The 19,550-nt window shown below is 49.1% G+C and overlaps 1 protein-coding gene across 14 annotated transcripts in view; it reads right to left on the bottom strand.

The window, feature by feature from the left end:
* Positions 1–19,550, bottom strand: part of CaMKII (Calcium/calmodulin-dependent protein kinase II) — a 289,855-nt gene that overhangs the window by 247,149 nt on the left and 23,156 nt on the right. For all 14 annotated transcript variants that reach the window (XM_050194726.3, XM_050194728.3, XM_050194722.3 and 11 more), the window contains exon 2: positions 3,464–3,558. In XM_050194726.3, the coding sequence (XP_050050683.1) occupies positions 3,464–3,558 (95 nt within the window). The remainder of the gene's footprint in view (positions 1–3,463; positions 3,559–19,550) is intronic.

The raw sequence follows: 19,550 nt of genomic DNA, 5'->3' as shown, positions 1-19,550 counted from the left end.
AGCGCGGCGGCGGCAAAGTTCAAAGAGTGTCGCTACTTTCAAATTATCAAGCTAATTTAAGTCGAGTTCGTTCGCAGCGCCCTCAGCCAACTTTTCGTTGTGTTGCGCCTCAGCTAGGGACTGGGCTAGGAGCACCGCGCTGCTCGGCTCGCTCAATCGTATTCTAATAAAGTGTAAATCCTGGCCGTTCCGACAGCAGCTACGATAGCTGGGAGTGGCCTCGCGCGCGCGCCGGCCACTTGCCGGAAGCGCCGAAAAGTCCATTGTTGTAAGCGCGAAAATTACTAGAAACTGTGCGGGAGACGCCGTCGTGCGGAATGTGAACTGCACTTTTTTTTCGAAGAAAGAATCCGCTCGCTGTTCGCGGCCACCGTTGCAGCACACATGCCAAGGTCGTTCTGGGGCATCGTGGCGCAATTTCCATCAATTTTCTGTCTTTGGCGCAGTTTGGCGCAGAAATTAGAGTTTGTATCAAAATGGCGCAATGGGTGCAGGAGTCCTACCCCTGATAGCGGATCACAGGCCTCGTCTTGTACACGAACACAAAAATGTGACCGCTACGCTTAAATGAAAACAAGCTGGAAGTGTTACGTACCTGTCAAGCCAGTGGCGACCAAGTACGGAAGATGATTATAAACAAAATAGTGGAAACAAGAGTGGGAAGATGATGGTTGGCGTGACCTCACTTTTGCAGCTTCCAGGAGTGGGGGAGATCGAAAATACGAGCGCACATTTGAAAAGCCGGGTTGTAGCCCACATTATTTCTCGCTTTTTGGAACATTTCATGGCAGGTCTGTCCGTACGATTTTTTTTTTTCACCGATACCGCAACAGTAGCGATGGAAGAGTTGCACTCTTCGTCAGGGGCTCAAAACCAGCTCACCATCAGTCACACTTCAATAAGACTACAGCCACACCCTTTACAAAATTCCAATATTTCCACTGAATTTTGCACACTGAACTACGTGCGGTTTTTTTTTTTTTTTTTTTGTTGTTGTTGTTCTTGTAGCAGCAGCATCAGTACGGTAAATCTTAAAGCGCGAGATTTTTGTCCCTGCAGGCGCTTGTGGCACAATGCCAACGTTCAACAGGTGCTGTTTACGTATTTCTTATCGACGAGTACGTTGAGATGACCCTTCCGGGTTGCCACGTCCAGTGTGAGTTCCTGAGCGTGTGATCAGACCACCATGAGCGTGTGGTCAGGTCGGACTGATGAAAAGCTGAACGATGGACATAAATCCGGTGGCACCTTGTGAAAAGCGCGTAAAACATTCAGCCAAACCTGTGTGAGCTAATGAAGTAACACCGCTGCTGTTCGGCTGTCATCGGCTGTATGGATAGCCAATCTCCGCACGAAGTGACGTACCGCAGGAAGTCGTGGTCCTTCCCAGCTGCGCCGATCAAACGGCGCCGCGCGGCTACTGAACGCCGCAGGTGGCGCCCGAACTAAATGCTGAAAGGACCCCGGGCTGACCTTCCAAAATACAAAGCTCCAGATTGGTAGCCTCATGGACTTAGAACTCATGGCCTGTGACTGTTCCTTCCCTTCCCTGTCACACGTTCTTGAAACAATCCTGAATCGAGTGCATCGATAAGTTCGACAATTCCGATCAAATGGCTCGCTGACGTTCTCGTACAAGACTCCTTATGGAAGCGCAGCCACTGTCCGAGTACGTCCCTATACGCCTGCCCCCGCTTCCGACGCAGCGAGAGAGAGAACGTACACGCGGTGGCGCTTCATCTACTCGCAACAGGATCCTGCGAGCCGTTTTCAAAGGACCACTCTTGCGAGTTCATTGTCAGGCGTTCACAATATACTTCTGCACAACAAAAGAGGGTACGTAACGACTGGAGCATTACATAGGCCACGCCGGTTAGATCGCCCTGCGGTTGTAAACCTTTATACGTCTGCCACAAAACTGCAGTCGTAAATAAACTACATCCACCCTGAGAGTTTCCTCATGGCGAAGCTTCAGTGCGAAGTATGCGGCACACACGCCCACAGCATCGCGCTGCGCGTCAGAAAGTTCGACGCTACCGCGACGGCCGGATGACTACGAACTCCAGCACGCCCGCTGCGCGCCCCTGAGGCGCACAATACGCTCGCTCAGGCACTGCTGTGCCTCCCCCCCCCCCCCACCCGTCCCAACGGCACTAGTGAATGTGACGACGGTCGCAGAAAAAGCAGCTGAAAGTCACAGCATCCAATTATTTTCCATGACGCGAAGTTTTATCACACCAGCCTGCTACAGTGACTGCTTGACGGAGAAGAGTCGCAGGCATATTTAAAGAGAAAAATAAAGGAAAAGAAGTAAAGAAAATAATTCGCGTTCGCCGCTATATAGTTCAATCAGCAGCGAGGCAAATAAAATTAATCCGGCCATTCATTGCATGCCGGGGAAGGTTGGGAGCACCGCAGAAGATCGGGGTCGAAAAGCCCGCGTTAAACGTATTGTGCACGTTTCTCTGTGTGGATTTACGGGCCTCAGCAGCTTGGTGATAAAGATGAGCGCGCGCGCGATGACAAGCGGGTTCACAATAGCGGCGGGCTTAGGGAAACAATGGCGCCTGCGGACGCTACTCATTTGCACTACAATGGCGCTCTCGCGAACGGCTTCTATGCCACTGCCACGCCACAGCGCGAAGCAACGTTCCGAGACGGCCCTTTATAAAAATAAATATATTAGTACTAGTAGCATTAAAATAAAATCACGAAAGAAAAGTAAAAGGGGACTTGTAGTTCACGCTTGCGGAAAGCGGACGAATTTGCGGTCAATGTAGTCAAAACAGACGGAAACGAAATGTGTTCATTTATATGTTAGCGCTCGTACCGCAGTGGCGAATACCAAGAAATATACTTAAATAAATAAAAGAAGCCAGCGACAGCATTCCAACGCGGTGAAGGCAAGTGACAACGGAAACAAAAGACGTTCCCGGCCTTGCCCAAGGTAAACGTGGCACCGAAGGGTCGTACACAGGCATTTTTCACAAGCTATCCGCTGCCGGAAGAGCCTCGGTTGTCCACATAACGCACAACGCGAGAAATCTTTCGGGCCATTTGTCTTGCCAGCGGCAGGTACACAATGGACGCAGCTAAATTTACTGGCACAGAAACATCAGCCTACTCGGAAAGAGAAAACGAAATAATAATAGTAATAATTATAAAAGGAACGAAGAAAAAAAAAGGCACTTGTCAGCGCTTAGGCAGCAGCCGCGAGTGCTTTTCCACATAGGTATCCTACTATAGTAAGGTCGTCTTCGGAGGTTGGACGTATTTCAGCGCGGCAGTAAAAAAGCAAGCATACGTCACCGAGCCGACCCGATGGAAGGAAAAATGAAAAGTGCAAAGCACACGCGACACTCCCTTATTGCGGCGGGAGAACATAGGCGGCTGTTGCCGGTACCGCCTCCCGTTGCACAAGGTCATACACAGAGCCGCGCGCTTAAGGATTAAGGAGGCTCACCTCTTGACGACAGCTTCTTGGTGTTGATGATCTTGGCGGCGAACTCGAGCCCCGTTGACTTCTGGACACATCGTCGCACAATTGAAAATGCACCTCTGCGGACGAGATAAACAAGAAAAAATGCCAATTAGTCGATGGTAACAGTGACCAAGACTATGCGCATGGAAATAATTTAATTCGTGATTAAACGTGCATGTTTCCGTCTTTTTTTTTATTAATACTTATCAGGCTAAAAGCCGTAGCCGTCGCCGCCATACGGTGGGTGAGGACTACCATAGTTTTTTTTTTTTTTCCTAATAACGACGTCTTGTGTGCAAAGATACATCTGGGCTATGGGAGACGCTGCAATGGAAGTCACATGTATGAAATAACACGTGGAAGAAAGCGTGCCGTGACTGACGCGCGTATGGGCCATTTGTTATTGCCAACGTGCCACAGCAGCTCCATCGCACGTTACACACAAGCATCGCGACCCGCCGTCCTCTAGCGGGGCAGACGAAAAATGCTTGCACAACTCTTTTGAAGGCAGACACCAATTTCTAAAATCGCTTTCATTGCAGTTTTGGGAGCCAACTTCACAATCCCCGGTGCACTACAGTATCGCGCAGTTAACAAGCAACTTTAGCTTTATTCCAAGTTACAAAGCTCCCGACTGAAATGTGCGCCGTACCACCATATGAAGCCATACAAAGCGTAATAAACGAATCCACAGGAAGGTCTGAATCAATAAGCACGAAGATCAGACAAATCCATGTACTTCCCGTCATCCCCCTGGTGGCTCAACGATTGCAGCGCCGGAGTCACCCTCTAGTATATTGTATGAAACTATGTGGCAGCCGATCGATATTCATGCTTGCTCTCTCCATGGCTCCGACCTTCACCGCCGCCGTGGTGTCCAATTTGCCACGTAAACACCCCGTTCTTGGACGATGTAATGATTATCAGCGTTCTGCATGCGGCGCGCGCACTGTATGCTGCATACATGTATCATACGTTTCGACTGCGCAATCGAGAAAGAGCCCAGATCTGAGAACGGCTTACTAATCTAGCCTTCATTTGCAAAGAAGCATACCAGTGTCGCGGTAACGCTCTCGGCTGTACATACACGGTAACTGCTCTAAACGTGGAGACTACTACCTGCAATACACTAAACGAGACGAGTAAAGCGGGATTCTCCCCGACGAACCTCTTATTCTGGAGAAGAGAGTTCTTATAAAATATTTTTAGCAGGCTGCGCATGCACACAAGGCCAGCTTTTGTGATGCGTCGCAAGTACTATAAACAGGTCATCGCCTGTAAACGCTATCGGTAGCTGGTCCCTATTGCAAAACCACAACCGCTCACGACTGTACCGATATATATATATATATGTGCGGGCTAAAACTAAAATGACACAGTAAATTGCCTTACAGCGCGATAACCATAGACAAAACTCCGTTAAATAAGGAAGAGGTCCTACATTCGGGAGAAACAGACTACACCACGGTCGCGACTAAGCCCACAAATTTCACCTTATCAATGGCGTTGGAGAGCTTGTCGTCAATTGCATCCAACAGCAGCTTCAACCAGTCCGCACGAGCTAGACCACATAGCGCAACGGCGGTGAGATCAGCGAGCCTCATTACGTTACTGGCGGAAGCTCCTATGGTAAAGAATACCCACACTTTAGCGGCGCAAAATATACATGGCCGCGAAACAAAATAAGACAACCCCAGCCGCGGCACGAAGCGGTGATGCACTGTCTCCCCGCAGTGCTCGCTAGGCTTATGTACTATAGTGCACTATGCCAACATGACACCGACGTTGACGGTTGGCAGAACGACGTGCAGGCAATGTGGGCGGCGGACAGGTTCGTCGCACTGAGCCAACGCCGGCATGAACACGATTGACTACCAGGAGCCTTCGCAATGTGACATGCTTCCTAGCTGCCGACGCCTACTCCGCCGACCAACGGCGGGCGCCGTGAATATACCGTACTTTTTTCGTCCTTAAAATCGGGCAGAAAGGGTCGATTGCTAAAGTTGCATGTAACGAAAACATGTTATGCTATTATCGCTTATACATTTGCAACCGTACCCCCCCACGCACCTTACTTTGGTATCGTTGTGTATAGGAAAGAAGCCATTACTCGATCATGCATGTGCCGCGTGCATAGACGGCCCTGTTATCGCGTCATGCACAACGCAATCGGAGCTCAATTCAGCCTCTCGCTCGGCATTCAGAGAGGCATTGCTCGGCAGTCTGTTAGTCCATACGAGCCGAAGTGGTTGCGTTTGAGAGAACTCATCGTGCCTAAGACATAACTCATCAAACTCAAACTGGTGCTCATCACGAGTTATAAGGGCTACAAGTGCGCAATTTGTAGCAGACATTTCAAGTTTCCTAGGCTATCCATGGCCCCCTTGCGTTCTACACGTAGCGTGCGGAAATGGCGTAAATAGACTCCGGCAGCAAGACAGAGGGATATCCAACCCCTTTGACCACAACGGAACGAGTCTGTCTCCATCGGGAGCGCAAGCACGGGAGATTGAGGCAGGAGCCCCAACCATCCACGAGGGCGCTGGGGTCGAGCGGCGCAGAGCAGTCCCGGGTGCCACCAGTAGGGGGGTAATTTGTTCACCTTACACTCTAAACCAAAATTACACCCTTTGGGTCGTATCTTGCCACACAACAATAAACGTCATCTGTCTTGTCTGCATTTCCTTTCTTTAACGCTGCGAGCCCGGTACTTCCTAGTAACGAACGGCATGTACGTTATCAGCATGACATAGCATTGCCCACAGGAAAGCAGCGGGCGCGGTGTTTTCAAGAAAGGAAACGCAAGCAAGGCAGATGACGATTATTGTTGTGTAGCAGATATACACCCCAAAGGGTGTACTTTTGTCTAAGAGTGTAATACACAGACACCCTCTGCAAAACAAACTGACGATCGTCATCTGCCTTGGTAGCATTGCCTTTCTTGAAAACTCGGCGCTCGCTACTTTCCTGTCGAGAATGCTGTGTCACGCTGATAACGCGCAAGCCGTTGGTGACTTGGAAGTATACCGGACTCGCAGCGTTAAAAAAGCAAATGCGGGCAAGACAGATGACGATCATTGTTGTGGGACAAGATAGGCCCGAAAGGGTGTAAATATTTTGAAGCGTAACAACATAAGTTAGGCATGTAAGCTTTCTAAAGCAGCAATAAATGCAACTTGTGTATTTGGTTACATAACTCATATTCTAGTGCCGATACACCTTTTACAACGCGCACAGGACGTCTCACGTATACCAGCGGCGGCTGCGTCCCTGATGCAGCCTACCCCCCCCCCCCCCCCCCTTTTTTTTTTTTTCGTTAGCGTCCTCACAACTAGAAAACCCAGCAAGACATGGTGCTCTAGGTGGCTCTCGATTTCACGGGACGGCTTTCTGCAGCAAAAAATGAACACCTCATGGAAGCGGTAAAGTGCCCAGTCGGCAGTCCGCTTCGTGGGCTGCCTTTCCAGTGCGACAAACATGGTTAGGAGACACTGAGGTCAATTGCGAAAGCTCGCTCCAACACTGTTTGCCTACCGTTAGCGTCCAAGTGGGCATACAAATTCAGTCGACCTTCAGTATGACATCCGCTTTATCGCATTACTTTCGAAGCAAATACATCGCTGGGAACAGCAGCGCCAGTGGAAGAAGCTTCTAAAGAGCTGTTTAACTATAGACCACGTCAGAAATTATGTTCTAGCGCCGCAAGGCGAGCTTTGCATCGTTCGAAGCCCGGAAAGCCAAGTTATCTTAAGACCGTAACTCGTAATATATGATGTATTCCACGTAACACAAAAAAAATATAAGTAACTACAAAAAAAAAACAGAACGCGCAAGAAGCTCGACTGAAAAGCCAGGGTTGTGAAAAGCAAGTGGCTGCCCTGATTGTGTTTTGCTGTCATTCGCCGAAAAAGTAAAAGAAAAAAAACGGATAACCGAGAGCCCACTGCAACTAAATTCATAGAAGCCTTCAGCCATGCCAATTTCTTTTTATATATACATACGCTGGTTGATAACAAAAAAGCCGGCACCTTGATGCCAATGAATATAACAAAGCACGCGTCAAAATACCGAATGACGTCGTGCACACGGGAGAAGGACAAATTTATTCACTGCTCGAGGCCATGCCGTGACAATGGCGAAGTCAACGTTTGCACTGATGTAGACAGCAGGAGTGCGGCTAAGAAGGTCAATAAACGTTCTAAATATAAGACCGCCAGAAAGGCGTGGTCCACGTGTGCTTTGTGAACAAGAACTAAAGAGAGACCGTCGCACGGGGGCCTGCAGGGGCGATGCCCCATTGAGTGATTAATGGAGCTCCGACGTGACTCAGGCGACAGGTAATTCTCAGCATCGCAAGGCACCGCGCACATACTTCTTCAATGAAAAGTTATCTCTCTCTGCTTCTTTCTTCGGTAAAATGAAGGCAACGACTACGTCCGGAAACTGGCCAGAGTTACATGAAAAAAATTGCGCTGTGTTGTTCGCAGCCACCGCAGACAAAGGGGCACTCGTGTTCTGATGAACTGACCAGGTAAGAGTTTAACCACATGAACAAAGTGCTAAAGACACACACACACACACTATATATATATATATATATATATATATATATGTATATATATATATATATATATATAACTTGGACCGACATTTTAAAAATGCCCAAGAGCTCTAGAGAAATCGTACCGACTGCATAGTAGCCGTAGTCGTATGTACTTACGGCAAGCATATTTTTCATCACGAAGTATTAATTACTGTTAATTAGTAAACTCTTATTATTGCTTGAATCGCAAACATATCTCTTGCAAAGTTGTAGGGCACCTTAAATAACCTCCGAATCAAGCATTTATTTCGAGCGTCGGCGTTGTCCCTCGTAACCAAACTAACGAACACAGAAACGGATGAAAGCGAACGCGGTGCGCAGCGGGAGATGAAAGACTAATATAGCGAAGAGAGCACGAGGAGGAAAGCGGAGGAGGAGGGTAAACGAAAGCGTGAGACTAAAAGCGCAGTGCCGCGCAAGACGCGCTTTGCGGCGACGGTGGCTACGAGACGGCGCCACAGTAGCGCGCGTCATCTGTATGGAAACGAAGCGCTGCATGAGCAGAGAGAGGGGTGTCTGCGGCGGCTGTTGTGAATCGCGCCCACGCGTCACCCACGCGTAGCCTGTCGCGACCTGCCGATTAGCGAGGCAGTCGCACCACACATCGCTCCGTTCGCAACGTGCCACATGGGACAGACTGTCCACACCAACCAATTAATATATCGCGAAATGAAAACACGTATACAGCTGCGCTCAAATTTCGCATTAGGGAGTATCGCAATCGTCCGTGAATACCTTCTTATCCGCGCATACATACATGTTCCGGCTGCATTCCTATGTGTAATTTAGTTAAATTATGGGGTTCAACGTTCGAAAGTTGCACAGGGGGCTACGAAGGCGCCGTAGAGGACATTTTGAGCACATAGCGTTCCTTAACGTGCGCCCATGGCACGGCACACGAGCGTTTTTTGCACTCCGCCCCATCGGAACGCCGCTGCAGAGACCATAAATCGAACACACGACGTCCTGCACTTTCTACCCGCCATCACCCACTTAGAGCTAACCGATACTCCTCCCTCACGTGCCGCTGTACCCCTACGAAGTGACGGAACTCCAACTTGTACGTATATGCAGATGCTACACTCGCAATCGAACAATCACAATGATACATTCATTCATTCTCTGATCGGTTTAGTGATTTGAATAAGATACTGATAATCATTCCTTTCATCAACTTTTCATCAAATTCATGAACTCGTTATTACTATCCACTGTCTCCTAACACTGGGCTTAATTAGCCAGTTGACCGAAACACAGTAATCTGCGCACTGTGACTATGAACAACAGTACCATGCAATCATCTCACTAAAATTAAATGTTGTTCTCACTTACATTTCTTATGCTTCGCTCAAGAATGACGGTTAAATGCCGAAGAGGGGCCGTATTAATACGATTAGCAGCCTTTGCCTACTGAAGGCACTTTGAGTCCGTGCGTCCGTCCATCCTCCCTATGATGGCATCGAGGTCGGTTGTTTAACTAGATATATATTAGGATGTGCATTTCATGGCATGCATGACATGCCATGACAAATATCATCATCGAAGCGCGAGCATCCCAGCAGCAATACACGCCTCACACATGACGCGTTATGGTGGTGGCAACATAGTGCGTCGGGATATTGCTTCAATGATAATCGCATTAACGTCGACAGTCATCGTAAGATGGGCTTTACAGGATATATTTTCATTTTACATTCTTTTTCTTGCGCTTCGTTATTCGCTCGCATGAAGGCGCGCCTCCGCTTTCGCTTGGATCGCCCACTCAGCGGGATGGACGATTAGAAAACAGCAGAATCGGAAAAGAATTATTGCAATGCACTGGCCCTGGCTAGGCGTGATTCTGTGTGATAAAGCGGAAAGAGACCGCCATTACGCGCTTGTCACGGCAAGGTAAACATACCTGGTAGTGAAGCTTCCACAGAAACCCATACGTTCAAAACATGGCGGTTCATAGAGTTACTGTATAGGCTCTTTTTTAAAGGGAGCCTATATAGCAACTCTAACTGTTCATGGGGCTTAGCGCACATCTGTGTGAAGAGGGAACACTTCGGGCGGAAGGAAAAAGTGTGATGCCATATCCGTTAAAAACAGTCATTTTGTTCTCAAAGGTGCGAAATTTGTTTTGGTAGCCTCCCATTAGAGTTGTATTTTCATATGCCCCGCCATTCGAACTGAGCGTTTCGAGCTTTCAACGCGGAACGCAATGTAGCAAAAGGTCAGGCATATTAGCGTCGAATCGCACCGCTGCACAGAGTATACTTTCCTTGGAGGCAGACGAAAGCTTTGGGTGTAGAATGGTGGTCCCATCGTCGGACGCCAAGCCCGCCGGCCAGCGCAGCCGCACGAAAACAGCTAAACAATTATCTGGCGGTCGTAACTCGCCACGTTTGACTGAACAGGTTAAGAAACGATGAAACTACCCGCGCCACCAAATTCAGACGAACGTCGACAAACAAAACAACATAACGTGTGAGGAGGGCGTATTGAAACAGCTGAACTTTACGAGCGCAACTTTCTGCATACAACAGCTGCATTGCACTGCAAGTGATAGCGGCGTCTCACTGACCCTTTTCGCTGCGATTCAGTGGGCGCTGCCATGTTTTGTCACGTGGTGACGCGTCCATTGCTTGCCTCAACTGCATCCGTTGCCTCAGTGTTTAAAATGGGTCTGTATGACGCCTGTGCGGCTTAGCAAACCTCTGTTTCAGGAGAGCATTGTAACAATTCCGCGTAAGTTGTATATTTATATATTACATCTGTCCACTTGAGATGCTATAACAGATGCTGTTTACAGAGCTGCGATGCCTGTTTTTGGTGAAGAGTTATGAATTTGTACACTTTGTGCCTCAATATATTTTTCTTGCCAATTTTCGCAAATATTTTGTGAAATTCTAGGCGCTAAATCGGAAATCGCTTCCTAGAGTCGCTAGAATTTAGCTGGCTCTTCCAAATGCAACAAATTTCATTCATATCAGTCCAGCAGCTGTAAAACGAAGAAATACTTTTATGTGGCATGTATTCCAATAGCAAATTTGGAGTTGTGACCGAATTAGAGCTTCCCTTTAAGTCAAGCTAGGTTGAAAAATTAGGCTTCTGTAATAAAGAATTCGTCATTAGTAATGAGAACAGAGCTTTCGTGAGCGAAAAAATGACGAAACCGGAACGCTGGAGTGGCATCAACTATTTTGGACTATGGTACATCATGTGACGTCAGCAGTGGCTGATTCACAACTGGCGGAGCGGCACAGTGGGAGGTCACGTGGAGATTACGTCAACTCGTCCATTTTGACTCAAGTAATTTAAATTGAGATGCAGCAGCAGAACCTTCGATGGCAATTTTCTACGCAACAACGTCATATATTGGCACGCAAAAAAAGAAAAAGAATAGAGTTTAGACGAATAATCTAGATTTAACTTGGTTGAATATTTTTCTTTAGTTTCTCTTTAACTAGTTAACCAACCTGTCTTTTTTAAGCAAGCAAAGAAAAGAAAAAGCTATCACACACACAGAAGTGTGCATCAGCAAAAAACGCTTGTTTATTCGAACATTGCCAGTGTGCATTTTATTCGACATCTGCTAACCTGCTGACTTCCACACGTGCACAGTACGTGTCGAGGTGTTGCTGTAACATTGTCCCTGCCTATGTCTCCTGACCCACTGCATGTCATGCATGACCCTGCCTGACTGACACTCCCCCCCCCCCCCCAAAAAAAAAAAGAAGGGAGGTGGGAGTCAGCACCCTTGGTGGGAGTCAGTCCAATACCCCTTGGTAGTGGACCTGCTAAATTCTGGAATTTCAAAGCAAAACTTTAAGAAAACGGTAAAAGAATTGTTACTATCCGAAGACTAATAGAAATGTTCAACTTCAGGTATAGAAAATGTTGTACATGTTTCTTGTTGTTTTAGAAAACTGTGTAAACTTTAACCTTTCAGCTACAGGTATGGAGAATTTCGTACATGCTTTTTTTTTTTTTTTTTCCTGTTGTTGTGGTGCTTCAATTGATTAGAAAACTGTATACACTTTAGCCTTTTTTCTTTCTTCTTACGCGAATTGTGTACTCAAGTGTTGAAAATGTGTACTATAATTTCATGTGTGACCTCCTGAAAGCCTGCCACTGCCATGTTGCTGCCAATGTACGGGTGGCACGGCCTAGTCAGGCAAATGTTTGCCTTTAGCCGTGTCCCCTAAGACAATCTGTTCATTGTCTTAAATAAATCAATAAAGAAAGAAAGAAAGAAAGTTTTACAAGGCGAAGGAGCTATACGTTGACAGCCGAATCAAAACTCTGCCATAATCAGCTCCTAGCATTAAGCACGTATCCTACAAATTAAAGAAGTTTATAAAAACCAGTAATTGCCTTTATGCACCAATTCACTGATGTACTCATGCAGAAAACAATAGTGGGCCGCATACAGGTTCGCACTCCCCCCCCGCCCAGGTGTTTTGTTTTTTTTTCAGCGCATCCTTGCACTTCCAGAAAGCTCTGTTCGCTTACGATAAACAGCAGTGCTTCAAAAGATCGCGCATGCCTAGCGCATAACGCGATACTGTCGGTGAGGGTCTGTACCTAGACTGTCGCGTCAGTGCCGAAAGAGAAGAAATTATGGAACTGTCAGAATTTAAAAATACATTTTCAGCGATTTCGAACCGCAAATGCTATATAGCCTTAACCCAGTTCGCACTACACTGTAATGTCGCAGCCGAATGCCGCAGAATCCCTGCGAGTGGGTTTCCGTAGCCGTGTTTGTCGACGAACCTGTCAAAATAACGGATGACTGATTGCGCGCAGCTGCGTCTGCGCGGGAACGTTGGTTCTACCAAAGTCGTATAGCTAGTTCCGATAAGCGCATGGAGTCAGTTCGCGGAACAGTAGCCAACATAGTAAAAACAAGAACATTGTATGCAACAGCAATGTGTACATTGTTTCATTTTTACCTCCTACGTAACCCTCTTCACTCTGCTACGTTTCTTGGGCATAAAATCAGGCCCTCGGTTCCCTTTCAACCTGTGTAGCAGTCACGCGACGTGCTTCAGTGTGGTCTAAAATCGATGCCTACTGGCCCTAAGTCCTAATGCAAGACACCTCCAAGAAAGCCGTTGAACCGCTTGAAATACATGCAGGTTCGTGTTGGGTCACGCCCAGGCGTTCTACTTCGGGAGTCTCTCTCTCTCTCTCATGTGTGTGTGCGCGTTTGCGTGTGTGTGGTTGACACTGCGGCGCCGCGTGCGCAAGCCGGGCCCGTGAAGACTGCTGCCACCGCATAACACGGCGACCACGTGCACAGTTGCATGCAATATGAGCTGCAACACGGTGCCCAAGGTCGAAGGCGCCCCAAGTCTACACGTCAGTGCCGACATACAAAATTTTTTTTTCATAAATACCAGTCATCGGAATGACGTTTGACTTTCCGTATTTCTGCGCCGGCGTGGAGTTACGGGGCCCCTTCAACCACGGGCAACCTGTTGCAGCTCATATGGCACACGACTATACACGCCGACAACGCACCAGGCATCCGTACACGGGCCTGTTCGTTTGCTGATAACAGCGTAGATGAAGAATACGATAAGGGCCCGAAAGACGCGAGGCAAAGAAGAGGATGCGGCTCTGGCGTAATACCCTAGTTCTACAACGCATATATAGTAAAGAGCGTGATAGCCCTAAATGTTAGCGGAACAGTCCAGACTTTAAGTAAATGTCCCATGTCACAACATTTCTTTTTTTTTTTTTTTTTTGGGGGGGGGGGGGTGTAGTAGCACTAAATAGGCCAGATTTCCTTTTTATAATGCTTGACCGCTTGTTTGCACTTCTTTTTTGTGTTATATTCCACTGTCATACACACAAAGGCGATTTCGTTTTCAGTTCTGTTGCAGTACTCACACAGAACTCGTTCGCAGTACTCTATCTATACTGCAACGTTTTTGTTGTAACCCGCGACACGGTAAGACTGACAAATTTTTTTCAACTTTGTTGCATGCACAGACTGGCGACTCCTGGCACCTGGCAGGCTCGGTCATCGCCAGCCGCCCCCGTCCCTACCCCTTCCCCTTCCCTCATCGCGTCTTCGTACGCTGGAGAGCTGGCCAACCCTAGATAAAACGTGCATTCGCGGCTTCTTTGACACTGTGAGCAGCGAGTGCAGATACAGGAATATGCGCAGACGCGCCGCAAGCGTCCCGATGCGGTCGCCTATGGCCCGATTTACGCTCGAGCCGCCCATCGCCACGCGTGCGGTCGCGCGAAAGATTGCGCATATCAAACACTTGTGCACAAATTTCGGTTTACAATGTGTAAGGTATACACTGTGCACACAGTGCAAATGGTAATTTATGCACAAGTGCTGGATACGTGCAATCTTTCGCGCGACCGCACGCGTGCGGTGCGGCTTGCGGCGATGGGCGGCTCGAGCGTAAATCGGCCCTATAGCCCTCACACCGGATGACTGCCCGCTATCGCGCGACAGACTAAGCGCAAAGGAACTCGCTACTTTCCTACTCTTCCCCCCTCCCTCCCATTCCATGCGGCCTCATCGGCGCACGCGGCTTGAAGCCAACAAACCGCGGCAACTCACCCTACCCCGTGTGTGTGTGTGTGTGTGTGCGTGTGCGTGTGCGTGTGCGTGTGCGTGTGCGTGTGCGTGTGCGTGTGTGTGTGTGTGTGTGTGTGTGTGTGCGTGTGCGTGTGCGTGTGCGTGTGCGTGTGCGTGTGCGTGTGCGTGTGCGTGTGCGTGTGCGTGTGCGTGTGTGTGTGCGTGTGTGTGTGTGTATGGGCGCGTGTGTGAAACGCCGTCTCTGGGAGCGTTGACGCTCCAGACACGGGCCGTGACCCGCACAAAGGTTTTCCGACAGCACGGAAGTGCCACGGTGTCGCGCAGAAAGTGGGAGCAATCGAGAGACTGGTAACCCACATCTACATGGACTCTCAGCACGCCCTCAGAGCACGCGGCTAGCTCCGCAACCAGAGCCGCACTGTCTGCATGACACGCCGCGGCCTTCCTCGAAACTCGAGGCATACGTAAATACCTTTCTGGGTCCCTGGTCGTAAGGAGACTTGGCAATCAAGCTGTCCATAACAGCGCAGGGGACAGTCAGCATACACTCAGAACAAGCAATGTAGAGTGCATTGCTGGCTCAACGCATATTCTCATGACATCCCGTGCCTGGGAGTAGGAAACGAAGATGGAAACGGCGGAAAGGCAGGCGAAGAAGTAACTCAGGAAGATGAATTCTCAGATTACTGGGAAGGCGCCCCTCTTGACCTAAACAAACCAACAAACCAACCAACCGACCCCCAACCTACCACTCGATTCTCGGCCGATTCCCCGAAGTGGGTTGCCATCGCACTGGGGGCATCACATCACAGAAACGCACAAGGTTCGACAGGTAGGAAGCCCCTCCACTGCCTCCCGGCACCACACACCTTTCTCCTGCCACACGCGCCTTCGGATGGCACGCGACGCCCGTATATCGCCTTCTATGCATTGGTACGGCATATACCAGTGAGTGCGTGTCTGTGTTTTAAACCTGCACCAAATGTTTAAAAAATCGCCTATGGCAGATAGCACAATTCTAACCCTTGAACTTAATTGCTCGATGAGACGGGCATCAGTTCTACAAGAAGTCAAAATGCTAAATTTAATTATTAACATAATTACACAAATTAACTATTTAATTACTTTACGCTACATATTTAAGTTTGCGAATTTCAGCCGGCGAGTTCGCAAGGCGTGTCCACTTGGAACGAATTGTGAGAATGACACCACTTTCGAGATATTAATTTTCGAAGTGTGCGACGAAACACAGTGGCGTTCAAGTTACTTTTGTACTTCAACAGCGTGTTTCTTCTTTTTTTTTTTAACAAGTGGAGCAACGGTGCATTTTTACCGCAAGTTTGACGGAGAAAAATACAACTTGGTCCGCACTACTAAAGCAACAGCCAAAGCCAGAAGAACAGCGAAAGTCACAACCGAAGCCGAAGCCACAGTCGGTGGCACAGCCGATGCCACAGTCGGAGCCGGAGCCACGTCAAGTGATACAGCTGCGCACGGTGTTAGGAATGGCCTGCCGAGGTGGCAACATGCAAGTTTTCGCACCCAGCTGCAGCTGCGAGCGTGGCCAACTTCCCCGAAGATACCATGGAAGCCTTCATCACCCGCCGCGGTGAATCGTTTCGTAGGCACCCCGAGGTGGCGCGTAAACAACCCCTCGGCGCCGCCATGACTAAACGCGATCGGCGAATCAACTATTGTCAGTGAAATCGGCAACGCCTTCAAGGTCCGACCGAAGCAGGGGGATTTCCTGGAAGGAAATGCTTTGCGGTGCCTTTTCACGGGCCTTTGAAGACGCCAGACAATGGACAGCGGCGGAGGCCACTGTGCGAGGTCCGCTCTGGAATTTAGAGGCGCCGGACAAGGGACAACCGGTGGCCACGGTGCCTGGTCAGCTCGGGGGACCAACGCGCCTTTCAAGACTCAAGATAATGGGCAAGCGGCGGGTCGACTGCGTTGACGTTTGACGCTGCTAATCGGCAGTGAAAACTGTGCGCACGTGTGTGTGTAAACCGTCCCGCAGAGAGGCGGCTTGTTTACGATGACGTCGAACGTTTTGCCTCACCTAGGGATTAGGGAACACGAAGTGTTTAAAAACGGCTGTTTGTCGGCTGCTAGGTGTGCTCGTCGTCGTGCTCGGGAGCTGCGTGCTCGTCAATGTACTCGTGAGCTGTGTGCTCGTTTGCTGTATGTTCGTCTTGCGTGCTCCATTTGGGAGTCACGCTAGACTGTGTAAATGTATCTCTTGTTCAAAATGTAAATACTGTAAATAAACCCTGCTCGCCTAAGTCCCGACGAAGAATCAAGGTCCTCCCTACAGCTACGACCGCCAAATCTTACAACGGCTATAGAGTGCACAGCGCGGGTTCTTAACAAAATGCCCAAAAAAGACCGGCAAGTGGTTATGATGCTCCGGCCTCTGATGAAGACTTTTCGAATGTTCTTGAATAACCTGCACACTCCGTCAGCGCGAAGTGCAACGCAAGTGCTGGATGCTCTCAATTCAATACTTGCAACTCTTGAGTAACCATCGTGGCTCACCCGCATCATTCTATTCACACTGAAGTCAAAAAGGCTGGGGTTTAGCTTAAAAATATACTGCCACACACTGCAACGTACTGCTGACGCCCACTGGCTCCTTGGTCTTCAATGGCGACTTCAACGTGCATCACCAGCTATGGGGAAGCACCAAGATTAGTTTCAGAGAGCAGAATGACGGCAGCCTAACGTATCGGCGGAGCACATGTTTGGACTTGACTGATTTCCAGGCGCTTTGCTGCGTGCACACACGGTGTTCCTTCTATCCCGCTTTCCCCTTTCTGTTCCCCTTTCCCTTCCCCCAGTGTAGGGTAGTAAACTGGACGCTCGACTTCACCTCTCTCTCTCCCTCTCTTGATGGCGCATATCTCGAAACCGGTGCCATCTTCAGAATTCGTACCATGTCAATGTGCCTTGCAAGTTGACTAGCTACAACCAGTAAATTGCAACACGTGCTGCAAATTAATTAGTAAATAACTTATTTGGTGAAATTTCTTTCATTAGTCAATTACGCGTTTGATTGCCCGTGGAAATAATAACCGCCTCATCTAGTAATTTAGTTCAAGGGCTATAATTGTGCTTTCTGCCACGGGTGATTTCTGAAAAACTTGGTGCAGCTAAAACCTACAAACAAAAGAAAAAGTACTATACAGCGCCTACTGAACAATCACTGATCTTTTTAAGCAGCGTATTTACGTACTGTTACGTTTCGCCTACGACGCGCGGTATAGCCGGCGCGGATGCAACGGACGCCGGGGCTTCGTTCAAAGCGGCGGACATTTTGGCCCGTTCGGAGCTCCCGCAAAGCCTCCCCGCCAAGCACGTCCAGGCGTGTTTCAGTGCCACGTGTCTTCGTGTGTGTGTGTGTGTACCCACGCTTGTCAAAGCGCGGCAGCCGGGGAGAGGAGCTTCCCAAGTGTGAAGCGAGGAGGTCTGTCCGGCGCCGGCAAGGCGGATGCGTCACTACACTCGTCTCAGCTCGTCCGTGCCCCGCCGTCACGTGGTCTCGTCACGAGGCCTTCCTCTTGCCCTCAACTCCGAGAGTATAAGAGCAGCTGCCCCCGGACGCCGGGAGAGAGGCTCCGATTTCTTCTGTTGAGTAACGTGCTCTCCCGTCTCTCCACTTCGGTCGACCTGACCGCCCGCTCTTTTGCGATGTTAGAATAAACAAGTTGTTCTGTTACCAGTCGACTCATGCTTTGCCGGGACCTTCGGATGCTTCCAGTTGTGCCCCAGGCCGCCAGGCCAACGCTACCCTTGGGGCTTGCGACCCATTTGCAACAACGGGCGTCAGCGCTGAGATTCCAACAACTCGTGCCAGCGGTGCGATTTCCAACAGTACGCATTACGCGTCATGAACAACTAATAATCCCACAGTCATTAAACTGTTTTAAGGGTAGTGTGCTAGACATTTCCGTTAGGCAGATGAGAATTACGACGCATACGAAGAGCATTCTCTAAGCGTCGACAACGGCAGGAGCTAGCTATCAGACCGCGAAGCAGAACCAGCTCAGACACACCAGTCAAGTCACAGCTTCCACAACACAGATATTAGAATAGCATGCAGCTTTTAACTTTGCTATCTGTACAGCATATCGGAAGCGATAACATCAGTGCATATCACCTGTATAGCTTCTGTGTAATATTTATCGCTGCTCCTACATGCCTTAAGGCAAGACAAATTTTGGCGAGCTGGCACTTCTTCACAACAAAATGGAAAACGGTGAGTAAGCAAGGATGTCGAGAGAAGTCAAACCAGTTCACAGACTGTTAAGAACGGCCAGCTGCAGTGCAAGTTTTGCCACCCAGTTGCGACTGTGGAGGCAACATTCCGGGAGCGTCGCCGCCAACCTCTAGCCACGGCGTGACTAAGTCGACTTTGTGTCATGAACAATACGCGCATCCTCCACTCTCCATCGCTTCAGCTAGGATGCGTTCGACGAAGCAGGCTTTGTGCTGAAACAGTCACCGTTACGCTCTAGCCTTGTCGCCGTTGTGACTGAAGGAGTTCGACGAAGCAGGCTTTGTGCGCAACAGCACAACGCCTACCTGATCTGCTACGGGTGGGGGAGTTGACGCGGGAACGCCGATGCAGGCTCCTTCCCACGCACCGACCAAGACGCAAGACAACGCGCTACCTGGGACGGCTCCGAGTTCTACGAAGCCCCTCTGACGTCGGCTCCGGACCATCGCACTTGTGTGTATGCGTGTGTGCGTGTGTGTGCGTAACCCGTCCCGGAGAGAGGCGGCCTGTTTTAAAAGACTGAACGAACGTTCGCATCACCTTGTATCGGGAGAGGACCGAGTGTTTAAAAACCGCTCTTGTGCGGCTGCTCAGGACACTCTCAAGCAGTCATGTTAGACTGATGTACTTTCTCAAA

The sequence above is a fragment of the Dermacentor andersoni genome, chromosome 1 (assembly GCF_023375885.2).
Source record: "Dermacentor andersoni chromosome 1, qqDerAnde1_hic_scaffold, whole genome shotgun sequence".
NCBI classification, from domain to species: Eukaryota; Metazoa; Arthropoda; class Arachnida; order Ixodida; family Ixodidae; genus Dermacentor; species Dermacentor andersoni.
Note: the sequence above shows the minus strand (reverse complement) of the source record. Positions and strands in the feature narration are given on the sequence as shown.